At 32.7% G+C, this 12544-nt stretch overlaps 1 protein-coding gene across 1 annotated transcript; it reads left to right on the forward strand.

The window, feature by feature from the left end:
* The first annotated feature begins 1836 nt into the window (after positions 1–1836).
* Positions 1837–3505, forward strand: LOC131649473 (uncharacterized). The gene is made up of 8 exons (XM_058919234.1): positions 1837–1878; positions 1960–2246; positions 2409–2528; positions 2613–2708; positions 2814–2895; positions 2985–3080; positions 3181–3261; positions 3383–3505. Exons 1-8 carry the CDS (start codon positions 1837–1839, stop codon positions 3503–3505), a joined length of 927 nt encoding a protein of 308 aa, XP_058775217.1.
* Positions 3506–12544: the final 9039 nt, after the last annotated feature.

Consider the following 12544-nt stretch of genomic DNA (forward strand, 5'->3'; position numbering starts at 1 on the left):
AACTGGATGATTTTATAGACAAACGAGTAGAAGATAAGAAATCAAGAAAGAGAGTGACACAAATCGCCATAGAGAATCAAACCCCACATATCCATATAGAAAAGGGCATTTGGGATATGCACGCTTACAGCAAAAAAATGTAAGTATATATAAATGCTACGATCTTATTATTTGTCTCAATGTGTTATAATTGAGGATCTTATTATTTGTGTCAATGCGTAGTTAGACGAGACGAAAAGTGATGAAATATCACTTCCTCCACATGTTTTATGGAAGGAAGCTCATGTGGGCAAGGATAGAGTCGTCAGGGAAGATGTTCAACATATTTATGATGAATGTGTAAGTATAACATTGTGTCTTTAACTAAATCAAAAGTTTATTAATATATAATTAATTTTTTATCTCCACTAATAATTTTTGATATGTAAATGAATTTCAGGAGACTCTATCTAAATCGGTAACCACGGGTGAGGACCAGGATAACAGGAGCGTACTTAGTCAAGCACTAAAAGTTCCTGAGTATCCCGGCGGGTGAGGGTAAAGGACATGATGTGACTCCAACTTCCTTGTATAAGCATCCAAGGAAAATAAATCCTAGCAATCAAGAAGTGATGCAAACGATGGAGGAATTAAATTCGCAAGTCCGTGAATTGCAAAAGGATAAAGAGAGATATATGGCGGAAAAGTACAGTTCAGAGGTGAAAGAAACTAATGATAAAGCTAGTATCAATTGTCAAAATAAATTTCCCGAGGTAATTATATATGTTATTATGAAATTAAATTAGCACATTTATTTTAATAGACATATATACACATTAACAGTAAAATATTTATTTTTGGTTTAGGGCATTTAATCTTGTCAGCTATACTTATCGTCACCGACTGATCGCCTAGTTTGCAAGGGAAAAATGCATAACACTTTGGGAGATTTACTTCACCATAGACTGCTCCTTAATGGACATCAGAAAGTATCGGTTGATGTTGCATTAGATGTGAATGTGTTGCTACTGATACCTGACATTGTTTCAGAGACAACATTGTTGCGAGATGCAATAGGATCATTTGTTGCATGACCAGCGGACCTCATTTTCATAGATGATGAGGTATGTTAAAAACAATTGTGAATCTTTTAGTATTCAAATTTCAATTCTGAACTATTACGTACATTTTTATTACTTGTTAATTTTAGACTCCTACAAAACCCGCATCTAAGGATAAAGGGATTTTGCAGCACAACTAGTTTGTTGCATCACAAAAATAGGTATATTTAAAGTGTTAACTAGTCAGAGACCCGTGCTGTCGCCCGGGTGCATTATTTGTGGTGTAGTATTTTATGAACGATATGAAAATGTGAAGTAAAGAAGTTTGGTCAAATTGGATTTATAAAATAGAAATTAACCATTAAAATTTTGTTTACTAATAAGATATTAGTAGTATGAAAATTAGGTTCTAAGTTAAAATAATGATCCACAAAAAATTAGGTTCTAAGTTAAAATAATGATCCCAAAAAAAAATTAGGTTCTAAGTTAAAATAATGATCCACAAAAAAATTTTTTTACTAATAAAATATTAGTAGTATGAAAATGAGGTTCTTAATTAAAATAATTTCACGTGTGAACATTTCAGAAAGACATGAAAATCTATTTTGTTCATTCATAAAAGAAATCTTCTACCAGGGGGAAAAGATTTTATTCAATTGTGCACTCCTTTCTCAGACTGTTTTCAACAGAGAAGATACTCGTGCGTCCGCACGGTGAATTTATTTTAATTTTGACGTAATAATTATTTTATATATATATATATATATGATAAATTCATTTTTATTGCAAAAGTACAATGAAAAAATATGATTCGAATTCTGTTGCATCACAAAAGGAGGTATATTTAAAGTGTCAATTATATGATCCGAATTCAAAAACTGCATGATTTTATAATTTACCTAAGTTATATGATTTTTAGGTACCTGCTCTAGAGTCACAACAAATGACCCAGAAAATTAGTAGCGTACCCAACAAGAAAAGGGATCTTCCAAGAACCGTGGAAAGAAAACCTTTTGTACCTCGATTCCGGATGTGTCTTGAAACACTTGTGGGAACTTCATATTTGATGAATGGTGCTACTCGTCAGATGGATATGGAGGAGGGAATATTTGGTTTTTCTTGCTCCGAAACAATTGCCAAAGAGGAAATGGAACAGATTTTTCAGCATACAGAATTAGGCATCAGTGTTGTACACTCATACATCCGGTAATGCGATCAATCTATTATTTAATTAGTCGAACAATTTATTTACACATTTCAATGAAAATAGTCTAATGTTTATTATGTTTTTTATTTAAGGTTCTTGTATGAAAAATAGATTCGCGGGAATCAATTGTCATACAGATTCCATTTTGTGTCTGCCTCCAGTGTAAACGAAGCGTCAATTGTTCAGGATCCAGATTCACTGAGATATCACTTAGTTGAGAGATTTATGGCCATCAATACAAAAAGCTTGTATCTTTTACCGTATAATATTATTCCTGTGGGGTTAGTACTTCATTCTAAATTCATTCTAATCTTTGTATCTTTAGTGTTGAAAATTTCCATCTAAACTTTTGTTATAATTTATAGACGTCACTGGCTGTTGGTTGTTATTGATCGTTTCAAAGAAGTGGTGTATTATCAGAATTCGGTAGATGGTGAGTGGAAAAATTATCCAGATATGAAGTTAATGATTGATACATAAGTGAAATTGTTTTAAATATTTGTGTGTATTTGTATATTTAATTATTCCTGTGAGATTGTTCTAAATATATATTTTTATTTTGTTAGATCAATACAAATATTCCGCTCTCAAAGAAAAGCTCGAGTATCACGGTCTAGATCAAGCAACATTACATGGATCAAAGTGGAGGTACATTAATTTTCACAATTTTGCTTATAATAGTGATGCTACTTGATAAAACAAGACAACTATATATTCTTATTTGTTTTTCTATGTAGTGTGCTCAACAGCGTAACAATATAGATTGCGGATACTTTGTTTTGAGGTTTATGAAAGAAATCCTTCATTTGAATCTAATAGAGATTCTAATCACGGTATGAATTTATAACTTAGGATTTATTTTAATATTTATCAGATATTTCATATAATTTATTACTTTTAACTAAATCATGCATATTATGTTTTGTTATGTAGTACTTTGATGAATACAAGTGTGCTCTTTTCACGAAAAATCAATTGGAAGAAATCAAGGAGGAATTGTGTGAATACTTTATTGTGAAAAGAATCATATAAGGTATTGGAAGTTGAAAAGTGTTATAAAAAATTAGGTTTAATTGTGTTGGAGCAAAGTTAGTTTAATTGACCGTTTTGTTCTGTTCATACCTTGCAAAACCAGGACTGTCCGCTCGTTAGATTTTGGCAATTTCGGGTTGATTTTGTTAGGGCTGATTTAGTTATTGTTAGGCCGGATGACTTTGTTATTGTTAGGGCTGATTTTGGTTCTATTGCAAACATGTGAATTGAATTATATTGGTGTATATATTTTGGATTATAATGGTATTATAATGGTATATAATGCCTTTTTTGTATATAACGACTTCTTTGTTGAAATAAAGGTCCGTTGAAATGAAAGGCTTGAATTACAGATTTATGGGATTATTCCCAAAAATATGCTTTCAAAAAAAGAAAGAATAGGAAGCGCTTTTACACAAAAAACGCTTAAAATGTCTTTTTTTACGTGAAGCAAAGAAAGCACTTTATAGGAAAAGTTTTGCCTATAGTACACAATAGAAAGCGTTTTTCCCTAGAAAAGCGCTGCCTAAAGATGTCTTAAAAATACATTAGACAGCGCTTTAAAAAGCGCTGTCAAAAGGGAGTTAATAAAAAGCATTTTTTTCCTAAAAAAACGCTGCCTAAGGATGCCAACAGAAGGCATAAAAGTTTAGACAAAGCGTTGCTAAAGGCCTAATTTAGAAAGCCCTTTCTCAGAAAAAAGCGCTGCTACAACCCTACTTTAGAAAGCGCTTTTCAAAGAAAAGCGCTTTCTAAAGTAGGCATTTAGCAGCGCTTTGCGTAAAAAAAGTGTTGTCTATACCTAAAACAGCGCCACCATAGGCAGAAAAAAAGCGCTGTTAAAGGCCAAAAAAAGCGCTTTTTTTGCTCTTTTTTGGCGTAGTGAACCCAAATACAAACGAAAGAACATGTTGAATAACGATTACAAACATTTGATACATTCAAGAGAATTTTGAAACCACTCATCACCACAATAAATAATACTTTTAACCTCGGACGCGAAATGCGTTTTACCTCAGCTAAAACATCGAGGTAACGAAGGATGTCATGAAAAGTTTCCACTTAACACCTCGGTGATTAGAAAACCGATGAGTATAGTTATATGCACATGGATTCGAACCCAGCAGATGCACTTTTAATATTTACAAAATTTATGTATCTTTTATATCGGTTTAATAAAAAATCGACAAGTATGGTTATTAATATTATTTTAGTTTTTTATAATTTGTTACATTGTTTATCCAGAGTATTACATTGTCTACCCAAAATATTATATTGTTTACATAGAGTATTAAAATCTAAATAAAGGTAAAATTCCATAAAGTTCAAGATAAAAATCAAATTCTCTAGGGAAGAGATAGAAATTAAATACCCTCGAGATTTAGACTTTAGATCTTCTAACTATTGAATCTTGGGGAAGATCTTTTGTTTTTGATGGAAAAAGGGTAAGATAATTGTTCAGGACTGACCCAATTTTCAGAATTGACCCAACCCACTCATAAGCTTAAAACGACCCAAAAAGGGTTAACGCACTTACTAAAGCCAAAGGGGATCACATGTCCTCTTTCACCCTTTGACCGAGCACGTCGAGCGTAGCCCTTCCCCCAAGAAGGGATCATCCGAGCACGCTAACTCTCTCGTCCCCGCCAACGCCTAGTTTAGTCTGCTCAGATTTATGAAGACTTGGTCAACCATCTCCTATATTTTGGACCCAGGAAACATGCTCAGCCCAAAAATATAGCGTGACTAGGTCACACACCAAAGAGAACACTATAAATAGCCCTATACAGCTACGGGGCAAGGTAATTCAAACTTTACTCAAAACCTCATACTTTCTGTTGTACCTTTGTTATCTTTCTTACTTTGGCATCAGAGTATCTTGTAGATACAACCTTTTTTTTCCTCAACCATCACCGAAGATCAAGTCGCCGTTGCTGGCCATGTGTTCTAACGCATCCCGAACAGTGGTGCCATATGTGGGAATTCTTGCTTCCCCGTTTCTTTTTCTTGCACCTTTTTGATCGTTTTCTTGCACGACCAAGAACCTAGAAACAAAAGCTATCACCCTTCATATTTCATGGTCGGCAACACCGAGAATCCTTCAACCCCAAATATTGCACTCAGTTAAATGGGTAAAAACGATGTTGAACTATTTGAATAAAGTTTGGTTCTAAATCTTTGAAATAGTTTTGATGATAACAAACACATAATTTTAATAAGAACATATATGCTCCCTAATCGGTTATTTATGTTTTAGAAGTTCTGAAACAGAAAACAATGAATTTTCATAGGACGAAGGCTGCATTGAGGGAAGCTTAAAAGAATAAGATAGTCTGAACATTACTCTCTCAGTATCAGAAAGCTTCATCGAGAGAGAGGTTTACAGGAATAAGAAGATCTAATCTCTGAAGGAAGTTTATGAGAACACAAAGTTCTGATGACTTTGAAGGAAGTCCACAAGATCAAGAAGTATTTGCCACTTGATCTCCGTTCTAAGAAGATCATTTTCTAAAAGCCACTACAACAAGCTCTCCAAGATCAAAGTTGTAAGGTTGTCGATTGCTCAGGTTTTGACTGTGATTTCTCAGAAGCAGAAGTTCTGATAAAGCTCTAATATGAAAATGCTTCTTGCACCAATGCTGACATAATGCTCTGATACTCATTTCCTCTACGAAGTATTAAATTAAAGATCTTCTATTAACGGCTGGATCATCAGTTCTATAGACAAAATCTCTATCTTTGCGAAGGTCTTAAATCAAATTATTTCAAAATTCCAAAATTGAATAGTGTGTCTCTCAAACGATTCAAAAGCTTCATTATATATTGAAGACACTAATGAAGCTAAAGAAGCGATTTCTCACGCACAAACTATAACAAAAAGCTCTCAATTTACTATTCATTCTTTTACTGTTTTTGTGCATTATTCTTAAACATTGTGTAAACATCACAGTTGTGATACAGCTTATTAGAAGCACTTTTGTAAAAACATAAGATTAAGTTTTGTTGTTATTGTTCCTTGAGAAATCGGGTTGTGGTTTATCTCAAGAAGACTTTGACGGTTGTCATTGTGAACGTTGTTGTAATCAAGTTTGATTTTGTGGATTAAGTCCTCGTAAGAGAGAAGCAAAATCACCTTGGCGGGTGGACTGGAATAGTTCGAGTTCAAACAAACCAGGATAACCAAACATTTAATAAGTTTTTATTTTATCAAAAACCAAATCCAGCCCCCCTTATTGTGTTTTTCGAACCTTCAATTGGCATCAGAGCGCCTGGTTCTGGGTGCATACACTTAACCGTGTCAGAAAAACATCCTAAACGAAAAACACCACGGTGGAACCAGTCAAGAACAACAACAATGACAATCATGATGATAGAGACAAACTCAGTGGTAGACCACCAATGTTCGACGGAGAGAACTTTAATTACTGGAAAGACATGATCGAGATTTTCTTTCTAGCTCATGATGCTGATTTCTAGGATATGGTAACGGGTGGTTACAAATATCTGGTCAATGAAAGCGGTCAGAAGATCAAAAGAAAAAATAAGAATGATCAACAAAATAAAGAGTTTAGAAATCATCACAAGGCTAGAACTATACTTCTAAGTGTTATCTCGTATACATAATATGAGAAGATCACGAACAAAGATTCTCCAAAAAAATATGTTTAATTCTCTGAGAATGATGCATGAAGGTAATACTAAACTCAAAGAAACCAAAGCCCTTGCACTCATTCAGAAGTATGACGCATTCAAGATGGAAGAAGATGAAACTATTGAAACTATGTTTTCAAAGTTTCAAATTCTGGTGGCTGACTGAATGTTCTGGACAAAGGATATTCCACTGTTGATCATGTAAAGAAAATCATGAGTGATTAGGTTTTATTTTTAATGTTCTTGATCCGGTTTTAATTAGCTGGTAATATTTTTATTTTTAAATAACTAATTATTACGAGTGATTATGTAAATCAATTGTGAAAGGTACCTAACATTTTATGAAAAATAACTAATTAATCGTGTCACTATTGTGGCCTCTAATTAATGTTTGTATTTGTTAATTAGAACTAAGATAAGATTCTGCAGTTGGGATGACTCATAATCAATCGTATCACTATTGTGTATTTATAATATTGATGATACCCCTTAAGTTGTTGATTCTTTATGTTACATGTTATCTTTGGTTATTTTCTCATTATTGAATTGGACAGAATTGGTGCATTATTTAGAGCACAAGTATTCCACTTATTTAAAGTACTCTAATATAGCTGTTGGATTCCTGCTCACATTTACATTGTTTTTTAAAATGTTGCAGGAGGATGAGGAGGATGGTGTTGCTGATGATCATGATCAGGATCAATAGGATGAGGAAGATGTTGTAGGAGGATGTGTTATGATTAACCTTATGTCTAGTTTGACTTATAAGTATACTTATTTTGGTACACCTTGACATATTTAAGTAAATGTACACCTTGGCAGTAAAATGATATGGATGTCTGATTATAGGATTGTGTTATAAGTAATGTATCACTATGAAGATTTATCAATATTGTATCATATTTTGCAATTTATTGTTTTTATTTCAAAACAGTTAAATTATATTTATTAATAGTATTGTATTATATTTTATAATTTATAAGTGTAATCAAGATTTATAATATATATAGGTGTAACCAAAAACTAGTCAGACCCAAAAAAAGTAAATTAAGAAAAAAAACAAAAAACAGATAGCATCGGCTCCAACCAACACTAATATTGAAACAAATTTTTTTTTTGAGTTAGCCAATTGTAAGTGACCACGTGGCGTACTTTAGCGACTTACGTAGCCGACGCTACTAATGAGATGTGATGTAAGTATAAAGGGAAGCCCAATCATAAATGACCACATGTCATACCGTAGAGTTGCACCAAGCCGGCGCTAATGTTGTAAACCAGAGACCTCTGGACCATGTGTAATAGCCCACTTAGCGTGACTTGAAGCCGACACTAGGATAGCGTCGGCCTTACGCTACTGTTAGCTTCGAGGTTTGAACTGACAGCCCAACACCGACGCTAAACAAGGTTAGCGTCGATTTTTGGTCTGTTAGCGACGACTTTAAGTCGATGCTAATGTGATGTTTTCTTGTACGACTCTTACTGTATTATAATAAAAACCAGAAATTAGAGCTATATTTCCGTAAAGTAAGAAACAACCTTCGTCATTAGCTTATTCTTAAGCATACGTTTGATTTCTTTTTCACGAATAAATTGAAATTAGTTTTTTTAAATAAATTTATAATTAATTATTAATTGTATATCATTTAGCTTTAAAATTAAAAAATGTATTCGATTCTATTAATAATAAGGAATTTTTTTAAACAAAAGTTTAAATTTAAAATACATATTATTTGTTATGGATCATTAGATTGTTTTCTTCCCTTACCCATGTAACAATATTTCCATGGCTTCTCTCTATCTTTAGCCTTAAATATAGAAACAATATACTTAGAAAATCTAAATTAGATTTTATTTTTCTAATAAATCGATAAAAAGATATTTAAATGCTCTAATGTGATTGGAGCTACAGATTGATTATAACTCTAGCCGTAACCGTATAAATAGAAACAATTAATAGGAAACAAATTATAAACCCAAAAATCCGGTTATCTTATATTCTACTTTTTCCTCAAATATTTTTCAAAAACACACCATCATTAGTTCATCCATGCAAAACTCCATCAGTGTATGTGTGAGTCCAGCCCGTCAACCAATCAGAACTTCACATGGCTTTCCAAGTTTTACAAATTGCTTTGTAGTTAACTTTGAGTTCTACCATCAAGAGTTATACTCGAGATATACAACTACAATCAACAGACTCAATGCGATTCATTTTGAAATTTTATGTGATTGGAGGAACGAAGATCATAGTAATACCTTACACAACATGTATTATTTCGTGCCACCTCATATATTAAATGAGATTCTACCCGATATAGAAGAATGTGCGAGACAAATGATGGCAAACAACTATGAAGGACGTGATATATTGCAGATGGATGTGTTACTTCGTGTTTTTGACGAGGAAAGAGAATATATAAATCAAAACAACGAAGGTCAAGCCCAACAAATTGTCGATTTGTTGGAGAAATTACAAAGTGATTATCTTCCTTCCGACTCAACAATAGGGTGTTCAATTTGTTTGGAGGAGTTTTGCACTAAGTCTGATCTTATATCTACAAAATGCTCACATATTTTTCATGAAAAATGTATGATCTCGTGGATCCAAAAATGCATCGACGGTTCATTAACTCATTCTTGTCCGTTGTGTCGAGGTCAAATACTGTGAACATGGATGGAAGTCTTTCTTAGATATTTTTCTAGTTGTGTTTGTTAGAGCAAATAAATCTTCATTTGCTAGTAGTTTTATAATAAAAGTATTTGTTAGTTAGTGAATTTTATGATTTATAGTTGTTCACTTTTAATTTATAAATGCTACCTTCGTATAAGGAATTTGATATCAATATTATTTTTAAAAGATTATCTAACATATAGTTTGAGTAGTGACATAAATAGTTGTAATGGTCTCTTGAATTTCTTTTGAAGGGAGCAGGTTTTTAAGTAAAATGGAGGTATCGGTTGTTTTCTAGTTTAAGCCTTTGTTTGTGATTGTTAAATATTAATATATTATTTAAGGTGAATTCTTATCTATCCAACTTAAAAAGTTGGATAAAATTACATTCAGTGTAAAATGTCTTGGAAACAAAAAATAATTGTACTAAGTGTAATTAATTAAATATGTTAAAATTAAATAAGATCTTCTGATTGGTTAAAGATACATTATCAAACTTTTAGTAATGGGTAGAGAAGTTATCCTCGTTATTTAAAATTGATAATTTTTTAAATGGTAGAACTAATCCTGCTTGTGTTCAGAGTTATTTAAAATTGATAGATCGAAGAATTGATAAAGAGTTAATGGTTTATCACTTCATTAAGTGATATAGTGACCCAAATCTCACTAATAGTGAACAAAGAATCGGAGTTTTTATATTTTATATTAATTTCTTAATCATAATTTATAAAAAATATTACTTTATATTGAATTTAAAACAAAAATTCAGTTTAATATTATAAAATTTTAGAAAAAACTTGTTTAATCATATTAAAATTGTCAAGTGACACAACACACTAGCTTCATTTAAAGAAAGTCCACAAAATGGACTAATATTTATGAGAATTACTAATTATCAAGTAAGAGACACTAATTTTATGAGGACTATTATTAAAAATGTATTTTTTTTTTATGGTCTAAAAATGATTGTTGAGATATTTTAAGTGACTATAAATATTTTTAATCATTTATATTATATTAAAAACAGAAATGTCTCATTTAAACTTTTTTTCAGTATAAACATTTTGTATGACTATTATGAAGAACTTTAAAACCATATAGCACTTTTTTTATAAAATATGAAAATGAATTAGATGGGTCTGATGTTTAAATTGAATTGGACTAAGATATAATTCATGATATCGTCAATATGGTGTCTAAATTAGGTTGGGCTAAGTTACAATTCAGGGTATTCTGAGTGGGAAATTCTTATTGCACCCTAGAGTCTAAAGAAGTATTTTATGTAATTCTTAAAATGTCCTTTAAAAATCAGAAATATATTTCTGGTGCACACTGTAGCAACCTGCCTTAAATTTGAAGGTTTAGAGTCGCCACCTATTCTGAAGGGCGAATAGGAAACCCTACGCAAATATGAGATTCAGGGTAAGTTATTATAATCAGGTTGAGGGAAGGTATTAGGCACCCTCAACCCTTTCCTAAAGGCTAACATTGTAAAGATAAGGTTTATGGCATTATGAGGTTTATAGCTAATGAATTGAAAAGGGTAAAAAAAACAATTTAAGAATGAATTGAAATTTTAAAGGGGGGAGACTCGCCTTGTTACCAAGTGCCTACGTATCTCCTTATGGAGAATCAGAGTCAACGTAGTTCGGGCACAGGGTTGTACGCCTTAGAATTAGAATTTGATATGGTTTGAAGGTATTTTGAGTTACCTTGTCGTAGTTTTTGAAATTGTGATTTGAAAGGCATTTTGAGTTGCCTGATTGAAAAGGATGAAAATCCGTAGTATCGTGGTTTAGTGTGTTTTGAATGTTTGGGCGTACAACCCTGATTTGATATGTCACCGTTAGATGCGATGACCAATAGATTTGGTCAGTATAGCTAACGGATTATGGGGCATTGCTGGTTACTCAGATCGATAGATTGATCGTTGCGGGAAGCAAATTAAAATGTATTTTAACTTTGTGTATTTTTATCTCTCGTCTAATTCGACTAATAGATTTAGTCGGGTCGAGGAGAGGATTAAAAAAAAGATTAATGTTTTATTATTTTATTTAGATATTTGATCAGTACGACATAGAGAGTCGACTAAATCGAAGGCGGGATGAAATAGATGTTCATTCGCCATGTATCCGTTAAAGGGAAAATTAAAATTGATTGTTTTTATTGTTTTTATCTCTCGTCTAATGCGACTAATAGATTTAGTCGGGTCGAGGAGAGAATTAATTAAGAGTTAATGTTTTGCCCAAATGGCAATGGGATTGAACAAACCGTAATGCGTATCATTTTTCTAGAGTATTTTTGTTGTGATTTTTAATATTAATAACTAATCAGATAGATTAAATCGATATAATCGAAATAATCGGGAGGAAATCCTAAATCCTAATATTAACCTAATCCTAATTTTATTTAAATAGATTAAGCAAATTAAACATATTCAATGAATATTAATTTAAATAACCTAAATAATCAAATAATAGAATAAACAATATAGGAGAACCTGGCTCCGATCTGGTGTTATGCGCCTGGGGGGTTCACCATGGACCTGCATATTATAGATCTTTGGATGGAGGCGCCGGAAAGATCCCCTGGCTATGCTATGAGGACGCACCGTGAGCTTTCGCTGGCCACACGTACTGGATCTCAAGGCAAAGAGTAAGAGAAGAAATTGAATAAAAATACAGTGGCTGCTGGGAATCGATCCGCACACCCAGAGGTCACGCGCTCCTTCTCTCAACCATTCGTACTACATGTTTCACGTGTAACTGGATTGCTCGCATCATGTAATATACAAAAGCCAATTGATGGACAGGAAAACGCGCCCAGTACTGTAGCTCTTCTTCTTCGTTTGCGATGTTGTGCTTCTCCTCCCCTGCGAAAATCTGACTCATAAAAATCGGTGCATAAACGGAAAATAATAGCATGGGTCGACTCCAAATCATG

Source organism: Vicia villosa, linkage group LG2 (genome assembly GCF_029867415.1).
Source record: "Vicia villosa cultivar HV-30 ecotype Madison, WI linkage group LG2, Vvil1.0, whole genome shotgun sequence".
In the NCBI taxonomy this organism is placed as follows: Eukaryota; Viridiplantae; Streptophyta; class Magnoliopsida; order Fabales; family Fabaceae; genus Vicia; species Vicia villosa.

Coding starts and splice junctions, on each gene's coding strand:
- LOC131649473 (XM_058919234.1), top strand. CDS start 1,837: ATGAAAAAATATGATTCGAATTCTGTTGCATCACAAAAGGAG. Junction 2,529..2,612: donor TATAATATTATTCCTGTGGG/GTTAGTACTTCA, acceptor TATAATTTATAG/ACGTCACTGGCTGTTGGTTG. Junction 2,709..2,813: donor AAAAATTATCCAGATATGAA/GTTAATGATTGA, acceptor TTATTTTGTTAG/ATCAATACAAATATTCCGCT.